A 25,421-nucleotide genomic window follows, 5' to 3' on the forward strand; every position below is an offset into this window, starting at 1 on the left:
ACATACTCATGAGTTGCGGAGGCATTTATCAATGTTTGCTCTTGGGTTCTGTAGAGCAAATGCTGGGGAAGCACCATCTTGCGTCCAGTCATCAACTCAAATGGTGACATTTTGGTTGCAGATGAAGGGGTAGATCTGATGGCCATTAGGACCAGAGGTAATCGGATATCCCAACTTGGCCCAGAATCTGCCACAAACTTCTTTAATATGCTCACAATGGTTCGGTTATATCTCTCTACTGCCCCAGAAGAAGCTGGCCGGTAAGCAATATGTAACTTCCTTTTGACCCCCAGTATCTCCCACATCTTTGTCATTACTTCACTGGTGAAGTGGCTACCTCTGTCTGACTCAATCCTTTGAGGTAGACCAAAACGGGAAAAGATGTGGTTAATCATCAGGGCAGCTGCAGTTTCTGCCTTGCAATTTGGGGCTGGGAGACATTCCACCCACTTGGTAAACAAGCATGTAACGGTCAACATGTACTTGTTTCCTCTAGACGAGCGAATCACAGGGCCTACAAAGTCGATTTGTAAATCTGACCATGGGAGTGTCATTACCCTCTTTTGGAGAGGTGCACGGTGCGTGAGGGATGATGGCTGAAATTGTGCACACACAAGACACCCCTTCAAGTATTGGTCGAGGTCCTGCCCCATGTGTGGCCAGTATGCAACCTCTCAAGATTTCCAGTGTTGTGTGAAACCCCCTATGGCCGGCGGTGGCCGCATCATGCTCGTGACTTAACATCAGGCTTCGGAATGAGGTAGGAACCACCCACTGATCGTGGCCAGGTTTGGATTTCCTTACCAGCAAACAGTCTTGGATTCGGAACATTTTTGGACATTTCATCAACACTCTTAGGTCCTCTTTCCCAAGGTAATCGGTATCCGTCAGGGGAAAGTTCTCAGGGTCCTCAAGGTGTTGATAAAACTTACCAATAATTGGATCCCCCTTCTGAGCTGTAATCAAATCAGCATCAGGGGTCTCCTTGCTCCATTGGGCAGTTCAAAGATCATTGTGAGCACTTGTCTGGGACCTAGTGATAGCAGTGACCTGGATTTCCCCCAACAGGGACTCTATTTCGATTAGATCCCCTTGGATGGCCCTGGTTTTGGCCAGCTGATCAGCTAAGTCATTTCCAGTTTTGTCTGGTCCCTCTACTTTGGAATGACCCTTGATCTTTTTCCAGTAGATGGTCATCCCATTCGATGTGACCAGATCATCAATGTTTTTGATTAACTTCCCATGTTTCAAGGGTTTGTTATTAGCACATAACATGCCTCTGGTTTTCCAATTAACCAGGTGCTCCACGAACCCGTTCCGTACATAATCCGAATCTGTGATTATGACCAGTTTGTGGAGTTGATGCTGGACAGCAGTGAGGATGGCCTGATGCACAGCCATCAATTCTGCCACCTGACTACTAGGGGGACCAATTTTGTATCCAGCGGAGGGTTCTGGGAACTCCTTCACCCATGCATTCCCTACGCCAGCCACCAGTTCTTTCTCCCCGTCGTTGTCAACATGGTAAGAGCATCCATCCACATAGACAGTGGGCATTCCCTCACACTTGTCTTCTTCAAAGACTTTGTGTGGGGAATTAAGGTATGCCTCCGTGTTGTCCTTGATTTTTAGACTTTCGTCCTCAAGACAGTTTTCTCTGGCACAATCATGCAAGTCAGCCAGACCTTGCGCGAGGGGACTTCTTGTTTTGGCCATATCTGACCTCCACAGGAAAGCCTTGCATTGACAGAATCCAGGAAGTAATTAGGGAATTACTCCCATTCCCGGCCCGGATTCTGTCACTTTGGAGATATTGCAGAGGCCGGTGTGGAGTCTCCACTATCATGTGTTCCCCCTGGATAAACGGGCGGTAATTCTTCAATGCCCACACCCGTGCCAGGAGTGCCTTCTGACAATCGTTGAATTTTTCCTCCACAGAGGATAAAGTTTTGCTCGCATAGGAGATTACTTTATTGACCTTGTCATGCTTTTGGTATAATACTGCCGTCAAGCACGTATTAGAGAACCCCGTCTCCAGGAAGAACTCCTTGTTTCTGACAGGGTAATCTAGGCAAGGCGCTTGTGAGAGGCTTCTTTTGAGTTGTCTTACTGCCTCGGCTTGTTCTGGACCCCATTCCCACTTAACCCCCCCCTCCCTTCAGGAGATGAATCAGGGGTCTGGTGATCTCTGCGTAGCCCTCAATGAACTTTCTGCTGTAATTAGTCAGTCCAAGGAGGCTCCTTAGTTCCCGCAGAGTTGTGGGGTCTTTCAGTTTCTGGAGTGCTTCCACTTTCTTTTCTTGGGGACAGAGACCCTGAGGAGTAATCTCATGCCCCAAGAAATTAACACGGGTTCTACACCACTGTGCTTTCTGAAAGGAAAGTTTTGCTCCGGCGGCCCTCAACTGGGTCAGAACATAACAGATCTCCGCTATGTGTTCCTCCACAGATGAACTTTTGATGAGGACATCATCTACATAAGCCAGGTTACCTCTCGCACCCAGGTCGGGCATGGCCTTATGTAGGAAAATGTTGAATTCATTGCTGGAGTTGAGGTATCCGAAGGGAGTCCGGGTCCATGTGTACTGCTGGCCCCAAAGGTGAAAGCCAGTTTGTATTGGTCCTCCCTACTGATGGTCCAGTATCCATTGGTCAGGTCTATTGCAGTGAATACCTGTGACCCCTGGATCTGGGCCAGCCCTTGGTCAATGTAGGGCAGAGGCCATCGGGAAGTATGGATCAGTTTGTTGAGCTCCCTGAGGTCGGCGCAGAGTCTCCACTGGCCGTTTGGCTTCAATATTCCCAGCACCAGGTTATTGAAGGTGCTGTGAACTGGACGGATTATTCCCTGGGACTCACGGTTCTTAATTATTTCAGTAAGGGACTCCATGGATGCGAGAGGCAAACAATATTGCTTCACAAACACTGGAGTCATTCCATGGTCCGTGGGAATTGTTGTGTGGATGTCGGTGCGGCCACAGTCATATGAGTATACCGCAAAGAGATCTTGGAAATCCAAGAAAACTTGTTTCAACTTTTGCTTTTGTTCCAGAGTCACACAGGCATCAGCTAGGTTCACTCTCTTCCACCATCTGCCTGAAGCCTGGAAAGACTTCTGGTTTGGCTATCTCAGCGGCCTCCTCCAGCTGGGTGGAGAAGTCCCTGGTCAGAGTGCTGATTTGGACTGGAGGCCTCAGGTGGGAAAGGCAGCCCTCATGGACCTGGAAAATCACCTTATCCCTCCTGAAGTCACAAGTCACATCTTCCTTACCATAGGGGCAAGAAGTGTACACCAGGAAGTCCCCCCCCCATGCCGGGTGAAAATCCTGTCTGGTGTTGTGTTGTCATCACTGTCACCGTCAAAACAGTCCTTGGGGATTGGTCCTAACAGTTCATTTCCTAGATCAATGGAAAAATGTCGGTCATCAACCGCCATTCCAATAATGGTGCCTGCGGCTAGAGTAATACTCTTTAAGTCGCTGTTATCCACCTCGATTGGAATGGTGTCATGTTCTATGTTGACTAATGGTGTTGGGTTTACCCCTAACCCTTGCTGTTGGAGAGAAGCATTTAGATTTATATAAGCATCAGGGTTTTGCAATTTTTGCCCTCTTTTGACTTTCACTTCCAGGGAGAATTGTCGGGTCCTTTCTGGGATGGAGACTTCCTCTTTAATCTGAATTTCAACTGCATAAGGTAGCAATTGAGCTGACCTAAATGCTTTTTCTGGATCATCAAAGCCCATGGGATGATCCGCTAATCGGGACCAAGCTTTGAAGTTTATTAGGTCCAAACTAATGGCAAAGCGATTGAGAATGTCACTGCCTAAGTAAAAAGCGGCAGTGACGTCTCGCATGACCCAACAATTGTGGACTATGCTCTTGTTGCCAATGGAAATTTTGAGCACACACCTGCTTGGCAGGAGATGTTTGGAATTGGGTGCTTCCAGGTCCATTTCCCATTTGTCTATCAGTTTGAATGTGGGAATGGCTGGATCTTTTGGGAGTTGGCGGAACATGGCTTCGCTGATGAAGCTCTTATCATTGTTCACGCACACTCGAGCGAGAACAGAGTCCTTCCCAACATTTAACTGAACAGGGATGAACAACTGCTCTCCAATTTGCTGAATATCAGCCAGGCTCTGAGCTGATTTCACATCTTTCTGGACTATAGGAGTGGGAGTTTCTGATTGTGGATTAGTAAAGAATTTCAGGGTGTTTCCTTCCAGTGTGGAATACCACCTTAAACTGGAAGGAAGGTTGATTTTCAGAAATAGGGAGGACCCCCCCATCACCAGTCTGTTGTCCTACTGCTATTACTGTCACGTCTGGAATTTGGTTGTTCTGGAAGTGAAATTCTACTTGGTCAGATTTTTGTTCAACCATGTGGCAGGTGCCGTTTAAACTAACATGGTTGACACTCTGTTTTAATTTTATTGGTTGGCTAGTCTGGGTCCAGAGGACCTTGTTTACACAATCTATTAGGGGTGACAACCTTCTCAAGAGGTCATTCCCTAGTAAACAAGGGATGCCCTCTGGAGTCACTACTATGACCGGGTGTTTCACCTTGTGTCGCCCAATTTTAATGTCCAAGTCTGCAGTCCCCTCAACGGGAATTTCCTTCCCGTCAAAGTTCTGCACTTGTCCGGGAAGAGAGGTGAGAAGAATTCGGTAATTCTCCCCCCTTCCTGCATTTAGTTCCTCAAAGGCCCTTTTGGACAGAAGGGTAGCTTGGGATCCAGTGTCCACCAGTGCCAAAATTGTACCCTTCCCCTGTACTTGTACCGGGGCATAGTATCTTCCCTCTTTCTCCTCAAGGGGGCATAGATAATGCACATTTTTAGACAACTGGTGGGCTAATTCTCTGGTTTTGGACATTGCTAGAGAAGAGATTTGGGCAGAATTCTGTGGAGAGTCTTGGGAATCTGAAAGAAAAAGTTGGCAACTGGAGATCAGAGCCATTGTGGGTTCCCCTGGTTCCGGTTCTGGGCCGCCCCCCCCCCTTTTTGTAGGCCGTCACCAGGATGGGTTTGAATCAGGGGATTTTGGCATTGTGGGTTCTGGGATGAGATGATGGGCGGCGGTAGCTCAGTCTCCATGTCTCCCCAGTCTGGATTGGAATCCCTTGGGACCCATTTTTCTTTGGGAGGAGTACCCCCATCTCTGAAGGAGAAGATCCTTTTCCCAGGATCTTCTGAGGATCCCTCTCCCTCAAATTGGAAGACCTGTACCACCTCCACAAAGTGGGTCTGTTTGGGTCCTTTGTTTCTCCTACCCCCCCTCTGCTCCTTGGGAGGCAGGCTTTCAGGGATAGATTTTGTTTCCGGTTCCTGGTTTTCCAGGGGCTGTTTACAAGTTGGGAAGGAAGCTTCCTCCAAGGCTTTACACCCCCCTTCCCCTTGTGCCTCCTCCCTGGGAACCGTTGTGATATTGGGGTGCTGCCCCCGTCGTTGTTCTGGAGCACCAGGTCCAGAGTTTGGGGCATTCGGCGGTGGCATGCTCATCTGAGGGTTCTGTTGAGCCCTCAGTATGTGACCCAGATCTCGTGCCATATTTTGGACCTGGCGCTCAAGTTGTGAAACCCGCTCAGGCTGATACGGGGCTCTATTCTCTCCCCTGGGCTGATCCCGGGAAGGGTAGCTATCCCTTGATCCCTTGTCTGGTAGTACCCCTGGTTGGGAAGATTTTGGTACCCCTCCACCCTTGGCCTCCCCTCTCCCGGATTAGGTTGTCTGGGCTCAGGGAATTGGGGAAAGAAGGATGGATGATTTTGGGGCTGAAAATTGGGTGGATACCTGGGGAAAAAAGTTCTGCCCAGGATTTGGAGAATTTCTGCCCTCCTGGGGGAAGTTAGGAGGGAAGTTCCCCGGGTCACGTGCTTGGCTGGATCTCCCCCCCCCCCCCCTTGGGCTGGAGGAGTCCACACATAACCCAGGATTGGTCGGTTTCCCTTGTAGCGGGGACTTACATAGTCAGGGGAGCGGGGGACCACATTTGTGGGACTACCTCCTCGACTCCCTGTCTGTGACTGGCCCGAGGGCCTTCTGGGCTGTGAATTATTTGGTGCAGGCAGGTTTTTAGGCCCCCCCCCTATCTCCAAATCTAAAACGGGGAAACCTTTACCTCTGCCACCTTGGCAGCAGCAGGGGTGCTGTTGGTTTTGGGGTATTTCAGCGCATTATTTTTATTTTCAATAGGCTTCTGCACCTCATAGATCCGGGTAGCCTGTTCAATGACCCAGTCTAAAGATCTTTTCTCATGAAAATCTCTCACGAGCTGGGTCATTATATATTTAGGGAGAGCATGGAAAAATGTATTGACAAACTCTTTGCTGTCTATGCGCACCCTTCTGGTGGTCTGCGCAAAAGCACGTTTTAATTCTTGCACAAACTCTTGTGGGGCCTGATCCTCCCCACATTGCAAATTGTAGGCTACCTTGCGAGCCTCTTGAGGATTTCTGTGAACAGAAAAATGTTTCAAGATGGCCGCCTTATAGGTGGACCATCTTAAATGATTTTGGTCCTCCAGCTCCGCAAAGAAACTGGAGTATTCTGGGGAGAATGTCCATTTGACGTACTGGATGCAGCTACTGCTGTCCATCAAATGGAAAGTCTCCATCATTTGCTCATAGAGCTCCAAGTGTTCCCAAACGGAATACTTGGCGTTCTTATGCTAAGGCGTGATGACACTCCTTATTGCCTTTATTTGCTTCAATGGGTCCTTAAGCAAGGCCCTTTTGGCCTTATTGGCCTTTTTGGTTCGGGTAACCCTGGTCCATTCATCCTCTGACTCAGAGGCACTGCTCCCAGAGGTTCCTGTCTGCTCTTCCAGGTTTTCCCGGATTCTGCGAGCCTGGGAATGGCTGGCAGAATGTGGGGACCTGGTCTCCTGTGTCCTGCGCCCTTCAGAGGAGTCTTCAGATTCCTCCTTGCTGTCAGGATTTGATGGGTATCCCCCCCCCACTGACCTAACTGGGCAGAAGTTTTCAGGATGCCCTTAATGGGCCTACTCTCCTGGGGTTCCCCACTAAATTGCACTGTGCTTGGGTGCCCATACCCGGATGCCCGCCCCTCCATTCCTGGGAGGTACTGGCCTATGAGCCCCATACTTCTGGTTGGATAGTAATCTGCCAACCCCGTGGCCCTGGGCTCATGTGCGTGAGGGGACATGGGGTTGGCAGAGTCCAGAGTCCAGGGACTGAGAGATATGAAGGCCTCTGGTACTAGGGCTCCTGAGGTTATGCTCAGGAGTCTCCCTCTCCCAGCGAACCTGGTCTCTATCCGCCCCTGCTCCCTGTTGCAATGCAAGAGCCTGCGCTTTCAGTTCCTCAGTTAAGGCCTTACTAGACCTATCCGTCTCTCCTGCATCGCTACCTGTTGTTGGAGCCTATCATTGTGCTGACAGAGAGCCTCATTTTCTCTCTCTGCCTCCTGATTGGTCCTGGAGTACTGGGCCAGTCTTTGCTGCAGGAGGGTTACCTCCCGAGTCCCTTCCCTACTGGCCTGCTCCTTTCTTGCCAGAGCCTCCTCCACCCTCCTGGTGTGCTCTAACAAGTTCTGGTGTTCTTTTTGGAGGTCACCTAGTCCCTGGAGGGCAATGTGATTTTCTTCCATTTTCCTTTTTAAATGGCAGACTTCATGGCCCTTTCCTGACTAAGAGTCTATCTGTGCCGCCAGGTCGTCCCTTTGCCTTTGGAAGGCACCAGCTCTCTGGCGCTCCTGATCACTCTGCCTGGGTATCCAGGTCTTTCAGAATCAATGTATTGCTTTCTTCCTTTTCCCTATCTAGGTGGCTTTGCAGGGTGACTACCTGCTCAGCACATGCCCTATTGAAATCTAATTGTTGCTCCAGCTTTTTCTCGCTCTGTAGTAGGGAGTCCAAACCTTCTTGGTACTCCTTTTGCAAGGCCAGAAATCTGGTATCCTGGTCAGCCTTTACCTGTTGCAGGATGTCCATATCCTCTTTTATTTTAATGATATACTGCCTACTATCATTTTCTAACTCCTGGCTCCTCTGCAGCCTCTGCTCAGAAGAGACCAGGTCAGATTGGACCTTCTCTAACGCCATCTGTCGCCTATTTGCCAGATCTTGGCTTTCAGTACATTTATCCTGCATGTCTCCCATATATAGGTACAGGTATGCCGCTATCCTGGCAATCTTATTGTGTTCATCTTTGGCTTTAGGAGCCATATATAGTTCACTCAGGGCCACATGTAATGGACCCTGATCTCTCCATATGTCTGACCCTGTTTCAGTGACCTGTTGCGCGATGGCCTGCAACCAGACCGTTTGGTCCTGGTGAGTCCACTCACCTCTCACAAATAGCTTATGTAAGAGGTGCTCCCTCGCTATTTTCATGTCTACCAAGGTCGTCATTCTAGAGATTGATCTCTGTCCTGACTTACAGAAATTAGTATTTTATTTTTGCAAAACAGACCTGTCCCTTTGAAGAGTGCTTTACAGCGTAAAACAGCGTGGTGATCCGACCGGATGTATGTATCCCGTCAGTTAGCATATGTATATATCACACTTTTATAATGAATTAATAATTGAATATCACACTTAATCTGAGCAGTAATCAATAATGGATAGTCTGGCACTAGCACACTTCTTTATAATCAATGATGAGTGGGTATAGGATGGATAAGATAGCAACAATACTTTTATGGTTTCAAATAGATGCAATGTGGCATGAAAATGCAGTATAGAAAATAACTTGATAGGATTTCAGCAAAAGACAATGTAATCACTTTCTTGGACAATTCACCCCCCCCCTTTATGCAATGTAAGGAGATGAAGATGAGAGCACACAGTTCTTAGGAATGTAATCAAATAGAATTCAGTTCAATTCCCCCCCAGCAGCTTATACAACAGATAGGAGTTTTGAAACACAGTCAAAATGCTTTGAATATGGTGACAATGCAGTGAGAAATATGCTGAAAATGCTTTTAATTCCCTTTAGGAGGTTCAGGGTGAGTGAGAGATACTAGGGATGAGTGCAGGCTCACTTTTAGCAATGATTCAGAGATGGTGATTAAGAGGCAAACGAATTTTTAGCAAGGAAAGAAATGACTGCTGATGGTTACACGTGGCTGGATTTTTAACCAAATCCCAAATCGCGGTAAAATTTGCAAGTGTGTGAATCGTGATTGCGGATAAAATATAAGGAGTAGAAAGTCGGTTCTAGGCTTGTTGGAAAGGTTAGATTCTAAGCTTTCAGAGGAAAATTAAACCAGGTTCGTAGCCCAAACGGTTCCAGAGATATGGATGATTAAATAAAGGTAGTTTTTCGGATTTTAAGTAAACTCAAAATGACAAGTGACAGCTATGCAGCTGCAGAATTGACAAGTGACAACTTCTAGGAGGCAGTTCTGGTTAGATTAAAATAGTTTGGATTAGATTGGTTCTGCACAGTTCTGCTAGGTACTCACAATATATTTTTGAAATAGGCCTCGCCACGGATCTGGTCAGGTTTTGGACTGGACTCCGGTTCTGGTCTCGGCACTTCACAGTGATCTGGGTCAGCTCTCTGGTTCTGCTAAACAGCGGTGTGGGTCACTCTGGGCCTCTGGTTCTGGATACTGCTCTGCTTTCTCTGGGTACAGCACTGCTTCTGAATCTTTCTGCACAGCTTTCTCTGGACACAGCGCTGATCTGCACGGCTCCTGTATGCTGCTACCGCTGTTGGGTTTGCTGGATGCTGAGGCCTACTGAGAAGAGTTCTCAGTTTCTGGGTTTAGGCCCTTGCTTTGAGTTCTGAATCAAGTTCTTTGGAGTTTTAAAGTCTAAATGTTGGATCTGGTATCTTCTGGATGTTGTGTGGTTCGGCAGAGCGCGTTGCAGCAACTGGATTTGAATGTCCTCTCTAGCTTCCGGTGGCTCTTTTTATGTCTTTTGAAAGTGGGTGTGTGTGCAGCATCACTAGCCAGCCCCTCTCTCAACTGCCCATTGGTCAAGCTTTCCGCACTGCTTTGATTGGGGGAAGGAAATGTGTGTCATGGTGATGCTGTTTTATGGTCTGCAGAAAGGATACTTCCCTGTCAAATTGCACACAAATCTATATTTGACCCAAGTACATATTTGCACAGGTACACATTTGTTTAAAATTACATGCACCCATCACATATCACATGGGGTATACTCTGATCAAACTCTGCTCTTCCTGGAGGCTTGCATTCAAAAATGGCAACATATTTTCGATTTTAGTGGGCTATGCAACATTGGTTTGTCATTAAAATGTATACAAATGTGTGCAAGGCATGTATGCATTTATATAAGGAAGGGTCAGATTTTTCACATGCATACATTTGGAGTGAAACCCTATTTTCCGCTAGCAACCCCCCAGATCATACCACCAGGTCCTAAAACCTCTTAAAATGTGGGCAGAAAAATCACAAGAATTATGGTATCATTTAGATAATTTTGACAAGTCCGCACCATGAGTTATACATCTTTCTTAAAATCATATTCTGGCCAACAGGGGTGTGTCATCCCAGGTCACATGTTGTAGAAACCAGTTTATCCAGTTCCTGCCAAGCTCAGAGACCCCGCCCCTCCCAGCTTCTGCCAAGAGGAAGCTATTTTACGCCCCCCCAATAAACCATCTGCCTGGGCCCTGGAAGGCCCATTGTTCAAGAGGAAGCCATTTATGACCTCCCCCCCAATAAACCCTCTGCCTGGGTCCTTTGTTTAGTCTCTAGCAGTCATTTGGTAATTCAATCAGAGAGGGATAACCTCCCCTCAGAATGCAGCCAGGCCTGAGAACTGCTGTGGATCCAGTTTCACTCCAATTGGGGGGAAGTTGTCAGGCAGAATTCAGTTTCATTAAGCCAGGTTTCAGATAAAATGTCACTTTTTGTCCCCCAGTTTAAATCACTTACGATTTTTACATACACATTAAATAATTACTTCCTTCAAGTCATTTCAGAGTATAGTTTTACATTGTATCCACCTCTTAGCAAGTCCTTCCTTGGTCTGGTTTTGTTTCATTTGTTCAGTTTTACACACAAGTCTGGTGGTTTTAAAACGCCGGCTTTCTGATAGTGGTGAATACTAGTATTGCAGCCATTTTTGGGATCTGCCTTGGATTCAAGCATTTCAAACAAGAGATATTACATGGAAGTATATTCTCCAGGTTCAACACATGGCACTGGTGTTTTTCCTTTGGCACCCATTCCACTCATGCTCGCACTGGTGGGTGGCAGGTTAGGCAACCATTTTGGTGTGCGCAAACTGTGTGGTTCTCCTGGATTCGGGCGCACGTGGGCTTTTTGGCCATCTTGGATTTTCTAAGCCCACAGCACCAAATGTTGCAGCATGATAGCTCAAACGTGGGTCAGGACACCCAACAATTGGCCCTGATTAAGGAGGGATTGGAAGGCGCTCCTCCCCTCAAGCCAGTCAGAGTGACTGACTATGTGATAGGCCTCCGAAGGAGAATGTCACACATGATGGCAGAAGCTAGTGATAACCTGAAAGCTGGACAAGCTTTGGTCAAGCATTGGCATGATCAAAAGGCTAACATGGTTGAGTTCACTCAAGAGCAGCTAGTTCTCGTTATGCTCCCAACAAGGCAGAGGGCCCTGCAAGACAAATGGATGGGACCCTTCAAAGTTGTGGGAAAACTTGGGGAGGTCAACTATCTGGTGGATCTGTGCAGACCCAGGGAAGCTCCTAGAGTCTTCCACACCAACCGACTCAAAGCGTACGTCTCCAGACCTGAAGTAGGAGCCTTGCTTCTAGCTTCAGCAGCAGAGGAAGAAGAGAGTGAGTCTCTCCCTGATCTCCTCAGAGGTGTACCTTTAGATGAAAAAATTGAAGGAGTCAATCTCTCTTCAGATCTGACACCTGAGCAACAAGGAGTGCAAATCTATGTTAAATCAGTTTGCCTCCCTGTTCTCACTCTCACCAGGCTTGACCCCTTGGGGACAGCACGAGATACTCACTGGTGACTGTCTGCCAGTCAAAAGCAGAGGATACCGAATGTGAGAACCCATATCAAGGGGGAGGTCAAGAAGATGCTTGATCTCGGGGTAATAGAACCCTCTACTAGCCCATGGTCTAGCCCAGTTGTGTTAGTACCAAAGGCAGGATCCAAAGACTTGAGATTCTGTGTGGACTATAGAGCTCTAAATGCAGTCACCAAGACTGATGCCCACCCTTTACCCAGGACAGATGAGTTGGTGGCTAAAATTGGTGCAGCCAAGTACCTCAGCACATTTGACCTTACGTCAGGTTATTGGCAAATAGCCTTGACAGACCATGCCAAGGAGAAAACTGCATTTTCCACCCCAGTTGGCTTGTACCAGTTTAAGTTCATGCCTTTTGGATTAAAAAATGCACCTGCTACATTCCAAAGGATGGTGAACCAAGTTCTGGCTGGGATGGAGGACTTCTGCATGGCATGCTTGGATGACATTGCAGTCTTCAGCCACTCCTGGGAGGATCATGTGAACCACCTAGGACATGTTTTGCAGGCTCTTGGACAGGCCAATTTGACTATCAAGGCAAGTAAATGCCAGATAGGTCAAAGTAAGGTGGTCTACCTTGGGCGTGAGGTAGGAGGTGGAGAAATAAGGCCTTTGCTCAGCAGGATTGAAGCTGTGCAAAATTGGACAACACCTACTACTCAAACCCAAGTGAGAGTCTTCCTAGGCCTCACTGGGTACTTCAGGAATTTCATTGAGAACTATGGGACCATAGCTTCTCCACTGAATGTGATCTCCTCTCCAAAATTCCCTAAAAAGGTCAAATGGAATGAGGAGTGCAATCAGGCCTTTGAAAAACTGAAGAAAGCACTTTGCCAAGCTCCAGTATTGGGAGCTCCTGACTACCACCAAACTTTCATTGTACAAACTGATGCTTCCAATGTAGGTATAGGTGCAGTCCTAAGCCAACTGGATGAGAAGGGTAGGGAGCACCCCATTTGCTTCATCAGCCGTAAGCTGAAGGATCCTGAGACAAGGTGGGCAACAATAGAAAGAGAATGCTTTGCTATTGTGTGGGCACTGAAGAAGTTTAGGCCATACTTGTATGGTTCTACTTTTGTCATTCAGACTGACCACCAACCCTTGAGATGGTTAATGCAAATGAAGGGAGAAAATCCAAAACTATTGAGATGGTCAATCTGCCTGCAAGGGTTTGATTTCACCATTGAGCACAGGTCAGGGTGTCACCATCAAAATGCTGATGGACTCTATAGGATGTATGTCATCGACTAGAGGTATGAGGTTCATCCAGGAGTGGATTAAATCCTCCTATCCCTTAGTCAGGAGGGGGGGGGGGGCGAGTGTTGGGGAGAATTCTCTGTTTAGGCTGAATTTCCTAACCTAGTGAATCCCCCAGCAGCTTTGCTGGATTTTTGGGGTTTATTTTTTTCTCCTGCCAAGAGTGAGACTCTTTTACCCTCACTCTTGGGCATGATTTAAGTGTGTTTCTTTGAATCTAGATGTGTTTAATGGGCTATGGGGTCTTTTACTCCATAGGGCTTCATGTGTTTTTGTGATGTGTTACACAGCACCCTCCGTGCAGTAACACAGGGGTGTCATAGTGACACCCCAGTATAGACTCCATACCCTGGGACTGACTACTGTCTCCCAAGGCATGTAAAGTCACCATTGACTTTACTAGTCTTAAATTCTGAACAGAACCAGTACAAACCATCATATTGTGGACGTACTGGCTGGGGCAATTCAATTGCCCCGGGGTCTGTTAGTCGAGGGGGCACGTCTCCGTCCCCCCTGATCGAGTTTTGGCTGGTGGCAGTGGATACTACATTTTATATTCAACCGCAAATATTTTCCTATGGGATTTCCCATTGTTTTAGGCTACTATCTTTATTTAATTTTTTACGGTAGCCTCGAACATACCGCCGGTTTATTTAATTAATATTAATTCTCCGGTTGGTATTTTTTGCCAAAACTTGATTCTAAAATGGCGTTTGTGTTCTCTTCGGTGACTCCTACCCAAGTCGAGCCCTTTGTTCCACTTTTTGGCAGGCTTCTCCACAGAAACCCTCCAAAGTAGTGCCACTCTGTTTGGGTTACTTAGGAGGGGTGGAGGGGAATTTAGGCACCCTGGACTGAGTTGCCTAGGCAACTCAAGTCGCACTCCATCCTGATTGGCCCAAGTGGTGAGCCGGCCGGCTCACCACTTAGCATGTTTGAGTGACAGCTAGGCTGAGTGAATGGGGGTTTGCTGCATAAAAGCAGGGCTTTGGGGACTGTAACTTCAGAAGTCGCCACAGGACCTACGAATCCGATGAGGGAGAAGCTGAGCCGACCTGCCATGACACCACCACCGGTGGAGCCCTGCTAGACTGCCTCACCACTTTTCCCAACGACAGAGGAGATCTCCCGCCGGAGAGTCTTCTTCCTTTGACTGGTGGGGATAACCAGTTTCACCGTCTTTTCGCTTTCCCGACGTATCTCGTGGCCATCTTGCCCGTGCCAAGCACCCCGACAACCGGGATACCACGTTTTACCGCGAAACAAATGTACCACCTTTAACCGGAAAACTCTGCAGCTGGTTTCTTCCCTGTTAGTGCAACGATCTTCTCTTTCCCCCGGACGACGCAACTTGCACCCACTACCAGGAACAACTGCCACCGCTGGAGGATCCTTCCCACTTAAGGTACCGTGTCCCGCCTGGCTTCCCTTGCTACCGACTGTACGGGGTAGATTTAGTCCCCGGCTTTCGAACCTGGGTTAGTCTAGGACACCCTGGCTAAACTTTCTTAAAGCCTCTCTAAACCCTTTTTGAACCCTCTGCAAGACTTTCAAAGCCTAGTGTAACTGTGTGATCTTGGGCGCATTTGTGCTCTGCTCTCTCTGAGTGGGCCCAGCCTTTGGACTTTGGCTCACAAGTGACTTTTGCTCTTCTGCCTTGCTTGTAGTGTTCCTGAACCTTAGAGTGGTGTACCTTTCCATATTCTGTCTTTCCCCCCCCCTTTCTCACAAACTTATTGGAGTGCAATCTAGTTAAGCGCTCACCTCTGTATGAAAATAAGTGGTGTTTTACTGTGACTTATCCGATAAGGGAAAATGGGTGTATATATTACAATAGTAACTGTGTTTAGAATATTTTACAATAAGAGTGCTGGAGTGTTTCAAACTGTGTGTTTTTAAATTAATAATTATATACTTTGATACCAAAGCTCTGCTCAGTGTTTGCTTGTATTATTGTACCTGAGTGCCTATTGTGTATACTCTGCATACTGCCTAACTCTTCTTGAGGGAAGTCTGACTGCTCAGCCACAGCTACCAGGTAAATCTGGGTGGTGCAGACTGCTACCAAGTGGGTTTACTGCCAAACATCTGTAGTCTTAAATCTTTTGCAGTGGTCCCAGAGGGAACTGCACAGGTTTCTGCCTAACACGATGTGCGCAAATCATACCTCTGCAGATTCCCACGGGTGTCCTCTTTTCGGAAATGCATGGGGTTCCCTGTTTTCCTTGGTGGCTTGGACACCCGAGGCCCATAACTGTATGCTGAGCCGCGCGGCAGAATGTCTGAGATTCTGCTCTGAAAACAGACATGGGGTTACTTGTGTTTTAGGATTTCCCTTTGGCAGCTAGGTAGGTGCACCCACACATGTGAGGTACCATTTTCATCGGGACACCTGTGGGAACGCGGGACGGTCGGCCATGTGTTGTGTTTGTGTGGTTTTCATAACGTTTTGTCCCATTTGCTGGTGCCCTTTGTCTCACAACCCTTTCATTTCCCAAATGTGACCTGCATTTAGACGCTGCTTTAGCCACCATACACTTTTGTAACCTGCACAAGTCACCTACCCTTGAAAAGGTCTGCCTGTGCTCTTTCAAAAAATGTATGGCTGCCGTTCCTCACCACATTGGTTTTCCCGATTACACATGCTAAGTGCAGGCCGTGAGCGTAAAACTCCTGTGTACCATGGCTCAGTGTTTGGCTTGTGGTATTGCTTGTTTTGTAAAACACTACAAAAAATGTGTGTTCTCCTAACTGCAAGAGTCGGGGGAATGTAGCGGAGCATTGCTTTTCTCGAAATTGATAGAAGCCATTGCCGTACCAAGCCAACCATGTCCAACACATACCTTTTTGTTTTCGGTCATTTTCCCACTTTTCCCCCAATCGATGGCAGTTTCCCCTACCTAGTTGTTGCCTGACCTACGCAAATCACCCCTTCCTAAAATTGTAATTTTGTCTACTTTTCAGAAATAATTGCCTTTCTGTCCTCCAATTCAGCTTTCCTGCCCTTTTCTTCCATTCCGTCCATGCATGTCCAATTGGCAAAAATGGCCAAAATTGCCTACCTCTCACAAAACGGTTGATAACCACATCAAAATAATTTTTTTCCATTTCCACTCAACCTGTTCTTGAAAGCCAGGAAATTGGGGAACTCAGCACAGCAAGCCATTTGTTCCTAGCTCTTACAAGGACAAAACCACAAAGGCTTCTTTGTACATCATTTTATTGGCATTTTTTTAAAAAACCCAAAATTTTCGCCCTTTTTGCTTATTTTCTCTCACCCCCCTACAGCAACCTGGGATTCCTGGGTGGCGTTACGACTGCCTACATATGGGAAAAAAAGGAGCCAGCTTTGGCCGAGATATCTCATGTAACAAAAAAGTTACAAGCCATTGAATGGCCACATACCGAAATCACCAAAAAAGGCCCTGGCACTAGGGAGAAATACCCATGGCACTTAAAGGGTTAATGTGCATTTCCTCAACTGAAACCAGAATTTTTGACATAAGATCCACATTCCTTTAGGAATCGTTTTTAAAAAATACAAAATATATGATAACCACACTAAAACAAAATATTGAAAGCAAGATTTGTAACTAGGTCGTTACCATCAATCGATGCTGTTTGGTAGAGGGGATGGTCACATTTCATTGGGTTTGTTATGTTAAATTACAGGTCTCGTTATAGGCGTCTTTTTGCCAATTGCATGGCCTCTTGTACTCCATGTTTCCTGCTATACTCATTCATGTTTCCTTCTGCACTCATTAATGTTTCCTTCTGCACTCATTCATGTTTGCTCCTGTACTCATTAATATTTACTGCTGTACTCATTAATATTTCCTTCTGCAATTGTTTGCTCCTGTACTCATGAATGTTTCCTTCTGCACTCATTAAAGTTTCCTTCTGCACTCATTAATGTATGCTCCTGTACTCATTAATGTTTGCTCCTGTACTCATTAATGTTTACTGCTGTACTCATTAATTCAGGCAAGGAAACACGCACATTGGCTGCCAGTAAAAGAACACATTCTCTTTAAAACCATGGCCATTACACACAAATGCCTTTCACTTAACGCACCCCCTATCTTTCGGAAAGGATCACTCCCAGCTCTTCATCCAGACCCACGAGATTGCATCTCACTAACCAGATCTATGTCCCCACCTTCAAAAGATCCAAAGCAGGAGGGTCCAGTTTTCAACACTTAGCACCCAAAAACTGGAATGCCCTCCCCACTGAACTCAGAAATTAAGTCTTATAGTCTTCAGTCTTCCGCAAAATGCTGAAAACCAAACTCTTCAACTAATCATGTCACTTCTCTGTAACCAGCAACATTTGTTTTCAGGCCCGTTATGCTGTTCCTCTGTAACCAATGAACATACATCTTCCTACGGTTGTCAATATTGTTTGCACTGTTGATCCTCTTATGAAAGTCTGTACTAAGCAAGTATTACACACAATGCCCCAGGACCGCTGTGCGCTATATAAATAAAAATATATAATGTTTTCTCCTGTACTCATTCATGTTTCCTTCTGCACTCATTAATGTTTTCGTCTGCACTCCTTAATGTTTACTGCTGTACTCATTAATATTTCTTTCTGCACTCATTAATGTTTGCTGCTGTACTCATTAATGTTTCCTTCTGCACTCATTGATGTTTGCTCCTGTACTCATTTATTTTTTAAATTAGTGAAATCAAATATGTTTTTTATTCAGATTTCCAGGTTTAAAAAGAATTAAACTTTAAAAAAATGCATGTTTAGATTCTAATAACGTGTAATTGTTTATCGGCGCTTATACAAAAAACTAGCGTACTAGGCCTTAGGGCATTTCTTCTAGTGGAAGTGCATGAAGTCTTACAGTTGCAAACGAGCTAGGGAGGGGGGACAAAAAAGGGGGACGGGGACAACAGGACAAACAAACAAACTACTCCTACTACATTTTAGGTCAAGCTAGCGTACAGACGGGAGTAGGTGGGGTGCAACAAACAAGTCTAGTCCTGCAGTGCCCTGGGTTAAGTGCACAAGAGTAAGTGTAAAGTCGGCAGAGATTTCTTTATTATATTGATCACAACAGAAGATATTCTATCGCCAGGGAGACAAAGGTATTCCCTCTAGATTGCTCAGTGTGTTACTGGGGGATGGGTACAATCATTCACAGCTCTACACTTGGTATGTTGAATATTAAGTTGCGCAATAACAGAAAATAATATTTGGAACCTTTTGCTTCTTTCAACAGAAAATGAGCCCACTACCGAAATCCTCCAAAGAAGCCCTGAACAATGCAGAGATTGCGATCAGAGCTTTACTGAGCACTCCCAACTCATGAAACACAAGAGGATCCACTCGAACAAGAAAGTATCGACATGCAGTGTGAGGGACAAGGGCTTCACGGGCAGCGCCAGTCGAACTACACAGAAGACATCCCACTCTAGAAAGAGAACACTCAAATGTACAGAGTGTGACAAGACCTTCACAAAGAGCTCAAGTCTGCTAAGTCATCAAAGAATCCACACTGGGGAGCGACCATACAAGTGTACAGAGTGCGAGAAAACCTTCACTACAAGCTCAAATCTGTACAGTCATCAGAGGATCCATACTGGGGAGCGACCGTACCAGTGTACAGAGTGTAAGAAAAGTTTCACTTTCAGATCGCTTATGTACCAGCATCAGAAGAGCCATACTGGGGACCAACCATACCAGTGTACGGAGTGTGAGAAATGTTTCACTTTCAAATCACATCTGTACCAGCATCAGAAGAGCCATACTGGGGAGCGACCATACCAGTGTAATCACTGTGAGAAAACATACACTACAAGCGCAAATCTGGGCAGTCATCAGAGAATCCATACGGGGGAACGACCATACCAGTGTACAGAGTGTGAGAAAAGCTTCAACCACAAGTCGAATCTGTGCAGCCATCAGAAGATTCATTCAGGGAGGCGGTCATACCAGTGTACGGAGTGTGAGAAAAACTTCACTCATAAGTCAAACCTGTACAGCCATCAGAAAATCCATACAGGGAAGCGGCCATACCAGTGTACCGAGTGCGAGAAAAGCTTCACAAAGCGGTTGAATCTGCAGAACCATGAGAAAATCCATACAGGTGAGAAGCCCTATGAATGCGCAGTGTGCCGGAAACGCTTCCGTTCCAGCTTCAATCTGAATTGCCATCAGAGGATCCATACAGGAGAAAAGCCCTATAAGTGTACAGAGTGCAAGAAAGCATTCACTTATTCCTCCGCCCTGCGGCGTCATCAGAGAATCCATACTGGGGAGAAGCCCTACGAATGCATAGTGTGTAGGAAATGCTTCAGTTCCTGCTCCAATCTGAGCTATCATCAGAGGATCCACTCACAAGAGAAACCCTGTGAATGCATAGCTTGCCAAAAATCCTTCCGAGACCCCTCTGCTCTGAGGCGCCATCAGAGGATCCATACAGGAGAGAAGCCCTATGAATGCACAGAGTGCAAGAAAAGCTTCAGTTACTCCTCTGATCTGAACTGGCATCGGAGGATCCATACAGGGGTGAAGCCCTATGAATGCACAGTGTGTCAGAAATGCTTCAGTTCCTGCTCCAATCTGAACTATCATCAGAGGATCCACTCAGAGGAGAAGCCCTATGAATGCACAGAATGCAAGAAAGCATTCACAAACTCTTCCACTCTAAAGCGCCATCAGAGACTCCATACAGGGGAGAAGCCCTATGAATGCACAGTGTGTCAAAAACGCTTTAGTTACTACTCTAGTCTAAACTGGCATCAGAAGGTCCATGCAAGGGATAAGATTGTTTCAGTGGTAGAATGTGTACAAGCGTCAGAAGATCTATCCTGTCAACAAACCTTAGGAGAGCATGAAGTGTGATGAGGCCTGGGGAAGGTAGCGGGAGGTTGCATGGGGTGCTTGAAGAATTGATGACCAGCTCAAGTGACGTCCCAACAACAAGTAAGACTCCAACAACAACCCATGCGGTACACCTTCTTTTACTCTGCCTGGTACGTTTGTATGAGAATCAGAATGCCAGTAGCATGGATCACTGTGTTGTGCTTGGAAATGTAATGAAAATCTACAGCATTTGGCAGGGTTCAGTGTACCGAGTGTCTCAGCAGATAAAGCCAGTAAACCTGAAGGAGAACAGGACATCTGCCCAAGGTGAAGGTCGGAGAACTGTGAGAAACCTGAAGGTGTCTCACCTGTTGGTCCCGAGGATCTGTCATGCAGGTGGCCAGGACATGACCATTGCTTTTGGATCCAGTTTCTGGGGGTGGACCAGTGCAGGAGGATCACCTGGATGGGGGGGTCTTCGGGGAGTGGAAGTGGGACACCGGACGGTGAGATGCGGTATCCACTTCCCCGTGGCACCTTCGCCCCATCCTACCCGGTGGGATACCTAGGAATTCGATCCCCTGCCCCCATTTCTCCACACACTTTCTCACGGACAGTGCAACGTGAGCGAAAACGGACTAACACCAGAGCTGTATACCTGACATGTCCCAATACAGTGGTCAAGCAAGGTCAGGCAAGGTCAGGCAATTACTGATCATTACACACCCCTGACTTCCATCACACTTCCTCACACGGATAAATGGCAGAGCACGAAAGCACACTCTGAGCAAGGCAAAGCACACGAGGAAGCAGCAGTTCCAAGATGGCAGTCTAAAAGAAGGTGGAAGACGGAAAGACCGAAGAGGATTTCAACCTCTTCACCGACAAACCGCATCCTTCATGAGCCTTCAAATGTAGAAAGCGTAAGACGCGGAATTGAAGCTAAAGTATCCTGCATTGTGTGTCGGAAGGTACCTGGGTCTCTCTGGAACTGATAGTCAAGACGAGAGGTGAATTGCCACTGTGGTACTGTGCTTGGCTCTTACAACAAAGCAGCACAGCCGGTGAGTTGGGGAGACGGATACCAGACTGGTCTGCGTGGAAAACAAGGATGCAAGCGGCAACATCGTATGAAGAAGATTATTAATACAGCAGATGAGTGAATGAACTTTGAAGCTAAAATACTATTCCATAGACAGAGTGGTCGCAGACGTGAATTGTGAAATCGAAGTGGTCCTGCTATGGGTCAAGCCAAACCCTGTGCACATTAGAAAGTCTTCAATATTTGATGTGAAATTGACATTGGTCCGAACCCGGCTGAGGGAGACTGATGGTATAGAAGGGATATGAGCCCGAAAAAGGAAGAACTTGCGAACATTGTGTAAAACATGAAAGGTGAAAAGACAGGCTCGAGCCCAGCAGAGTGAAGCCTGTGCGGAACTGTGTGCTAAAGCAATCTGAGCCCAGTTGAGGGGCATCCTGTGTGAATACTGAATCACCTGAAGTAGATACTTGTGAAAATCTGAAAGGGGGGGAAAAAACTTGTATATTTGGGTGCATCAGGCCCTTTGAGTGAAGAGACTTTGAGAAGCAAAGAGACTTACACTCTGGAGTCTCTGATGCTGAGTGAACTGTAACCTTGTGCCGAGAAGCCAGAGACTGTGCTTTGCTCCAGTGAACCGCCTTGTCCTGTGCTAAAAACGTGGGGAAGGGAGGCCAAGGGCCAGAAAACCTGACATATCATTTTTAAACATTTCTTTCTTTTTCATAACATTATTTCCCACATTATTTTGTATTTAGAGGTTAGGATTGGCAATAGTTTTTTTTTTAGTATAGGCCCTTTTAATTGACAAGACACCACTGTTTATTGTATTGTCCATTATAGGTGGAAGATGTTATTGCATGTAGGTGATGTGTGACGTCATCTGAGACTATATTTATTGTATTGTCCATTAAAAGTGAAATATGTTATTGCTTGTAGATGTGTGATATCATCTGAGGCTATGAGGATGATTCATGGAGTTATTTGCACATAAAACACACATTTTCACGCCATTCTGCCTGAAAATCCACATACCTCAAACAGGGATTTTCAGGCAGAATAACGCACAAATGTGCATTTTACGCACAAATAATTCCATAAATTAGGGTGTATGTGTATTGTCCATTATAGGTGGATGATGTTATTGCATGAAGACGATATGTGTGACATCATCTGAGGCTATGTTTATTGTATTGTCCATTATAGGTGGATGATGTTATTGCATGTAGACGATATGTGTGGCTGTGATGCTGGAAATGCATCGGAGGGACAGGGCCTCTGTATCCTTGTCCTTTACTGCTCTTTATCGTGTGTTCTGTCGTGTTTTCCGCGCAGGAGTTCATGTGGGACTCCTGGCGGTGCAGCTCTTTCTTTTGGTTTGGTGAACGGACCCGTGGGATACCCTTATGGCACCCATGGTTGGGGGTACAACCCTGTGCCCCTAGTGTATGTTTTTGGGCACCTGTGGGTGGCCCGCAGAGCAGGGTATGGGCTGGTGGCAGCTCCATGCTGAATTTGACAGGTGTGCGGAGTATTCTCCATTTTGGGATACCCCAGCCCTGCCATTGGGATCAGTTGATTCCTGATGGAAAACAAGATGGCCCCGGTGGCCTCTTGCTTTCTATTACCCATTACCTTGTTTTCCCAAAGTCCTGGGAAGCCCTGACTGACTCTTCCCCGACTGGCTGTTGGGTGGAAATGCCATATATGGTGTTTTTGTGAATGCCTGACCAGACTAGCTGGAGCTTTCCCGGTGATGTATGTTGTGGGTACCTCCTGTGAGTGGGACCTGGGTGAATAGAGTGTGTGACGAATATGCATTCTGTGTTGTGGGTCTCTAGTATCTGGTGGTTGACACAATGACTGAGACAACCCTGCCCGAAACCGGTATGAATGCGGCTTGGAGTGTTGAATGGCTCGGTACTTGTCCCAATACACAACTTGTTGTGAGTGTCTGGAGAGAAGTGAATGGCCTGAATACCTCGTGTGCCTGATTGGCTGCCGGCCTGCAAGAATGCCCGTAGTCGTGATTGGATGCTTGAGTGTGACCCGGCGGAATGAATGGGAGATCAACAGTATATCTGGGGACCTCTCACTGCTAGGAATCGTGTTCAGAAGCTGAAGTCCACTACGACGAGTAACTGGAGTAACTGACGCTTGACCTTGAAACCCCCGCTGGACGAGAAGGAGTGCTGTGGCTCTCCCTCGCAATCTGAAGTCTGCTGTGTTTCCAAGGACTGACCCAGAGAGGACCTGGTAAGGCGCCCTCTTCCCGAGCTACGAGGGACCATCGTGCACAGCTGATCTTTGCCAACGCTCCCTGGTAGACAGACTTTCGACAGGCTGCCGACCCGATACGGGGACTGCTGCGGAACTCCAAGGAGAAGCACCCGGACTGTTGTCTGCCTCTGTCGACGACCGCCGTCGCCGACCGGAGCCGCCGTGCTCCCGTTTGCCTAAGAACTTCAATTGATCATCGGACGCTCTTGTCTGCATCGTCACCCGCTTGTCTCCCGCTGGAGAAGGCCTGACCGTCGACACGCTGAGGAGTATCCACCGGTGGGTTTCCCGCCACCTAAAGACCACAGAGACGCCGATGACTCGATGCCTTTGCTGGGCCACAGTTCTTCATCATCTCTTTGCGGTCCAGAACTATCATCACCGAGGTGCCCCGCATGCCTCTTCCTTGCAGGACGCCAAAGCTCTGTCGTCGACGAGCACCTCTAGGAACGAAGCTGCCACTTCCCTGCTGTAGTTCACCGTCGGACGTTCGACGACCCGTGACTCCTGCCTTAAAGGGAGGGCACTCGAGAAGGGCCGTCGATTCCCCGACACCTCTCGACGATCCGTGGCTCCCACCTGAAAGGGAGGCACTCAAGAAGGATCGGTCGGCGCATCGTCGGAGAACTCTACTCCACCAGGTACATTGGGGGGGTAAAACCTTAACAGGAAGAAGTAAGACTATCGAACATTATATGGACTGGGCTTGTGCTATATAATCTTTATTTACAGGTTGCCCAGGTGGGGGGATCTCCACTCAGAACTGCGCCTAGTGGTAGGGGTCAGTGTTCTGCCTATGGTTCCAACCATCTTACGTTCCTGCCTATCTCTATTGCTGGTTTCCTCGTTATTAATCTGTGTGACATTTTAACCGTACAGTTGATGCACTTTAATGAGATTCGATAACATTAGTGGTTCCACTTGGACGTGTATATATTTATCATTATTGACTTCCGAGTACAAAGTGCGTTATTGTGATCGTGTACATACCTTTGAATATTAATTATATAAAGACTGTGTTTTCAGTAATACAGTGTGTGGACATTCCTTTGTGGGGGTTCAGGGACTACACTGTACTTAAGAACCAGCCTGCATCACCTACTGAGAAGCTAGGCCTCGATTGCTCGTCCATTGCTACCTTATAGAGAATCTTGGCTGGGGTCCGCTGTGCCTCTCCTCTACCATATAGAGAGCGGAAGTACAGACACTCCCTACCAGTCTTTACAGTGGCATCATCTGAGGCTATGTTTGTTGCATTGTCCATTATAGGTGGATAATGTTATTGTAGACAATATGTGTGGCATCATCTGAGGCTATGTTTATTGTACTGTCAATTATATGTGGATAATGTTATTGCATGTAGACGATATGTGTGACATCATCTGAGGCTATGTTTGTTGCATTGTCCATTATAGGTGGATAATGTTATTGTAGACAATATGTGTGGCATCATCTGAGGCTATATTTGTTGCATTGTCCTTTATAGGTGGATGATGATATTGCATGTAAATGATGTGTGACATCATCTGAGGCTATATTTATTGTATTGTCCTTTATAGGTGGATGATGTTATTGCATGGTAGGTCCAGAAACATGACTACGCCTTCTTGATTTATCGCTAACCTTAACGTTGTTTGATATATGCATAATGCATGTGTTCTGTCTGTAAAATAGGACCATATTACTATGTAATATCATTTGATATTGTATCCACTAGGTCCCATACTGTTTATCTTGAATTGTAGGTCAATACACAACAGGGTAATGACTAAGCTGTTTTGAGCCATAATTGATTTTGATGTTGAATCTATCGCTTTGCACTGCATGTTGAAATAATTGTGTTACAACACGTGATTGCAAATAATGTGATGCAGTTTCTTGGAACGATATCAATGCCCTTGCAAAATATTTGAATAATTCTTTAGATTGCATTACATAATTTGTTGTATCTCTCTGCACTGCATTAGTAAGAATGTAAACTGAATATTTTGTTATAAAGTTTCAGTCACCCAAAATGAAACATCTTTGAACTCTAGACATATAATATGTCCGCC

The 25,421-nt window shown here is 46.6% G+C and overlaps 1 protein-coding gene across 5 annotated transcripts in view; it reads left to right on the top strand.

The window, feature by feature from the left end:
* Nucleotides 1-25,139, top strand: part of LOC138489504 (zinc finger protein 271-like) — a 150,187-nt gene extending 125,048 nt beyond the window's left edge. For 3 of the 5 annotated variants that reach the window (XM_069617246.1, XM_069617245.1, XM_069617247.1), the window contains one exon: nt 18,460-25,139. In XM_069617246.1, the coding sequence (XP_069473347.1) occupies nt 18,460-20,084 (1,625 nt within the window). In that variant the 3' untranslated portion in view covers nt 20,085-25,139. The remainder of the gene's footprint in view (nt 1-18,459) is intronic. The other 2 variants (XR_011274804.1, XR_011274805.1) reach the window with 2 other exon arrangements.
* Nucleotides 25,140-25,421: the final 282 nt, after the last annotated feature.

The sequence above is a fragment of the Ambystoma mexicanum genome, chromosome 9 (genome assembly GCF_040938575.1).
Source record: "Ambystoma mexicanum isolate Mex_15411 chromosome 9, UKY_AmexF1_1, whole genome shotgun sequence".
NCBI lineage: Eukaryota > Metazoa > Chordata > Amphibia > Caudata > Ambystomatidae > Ambystoma > Ambystoma mexicanum.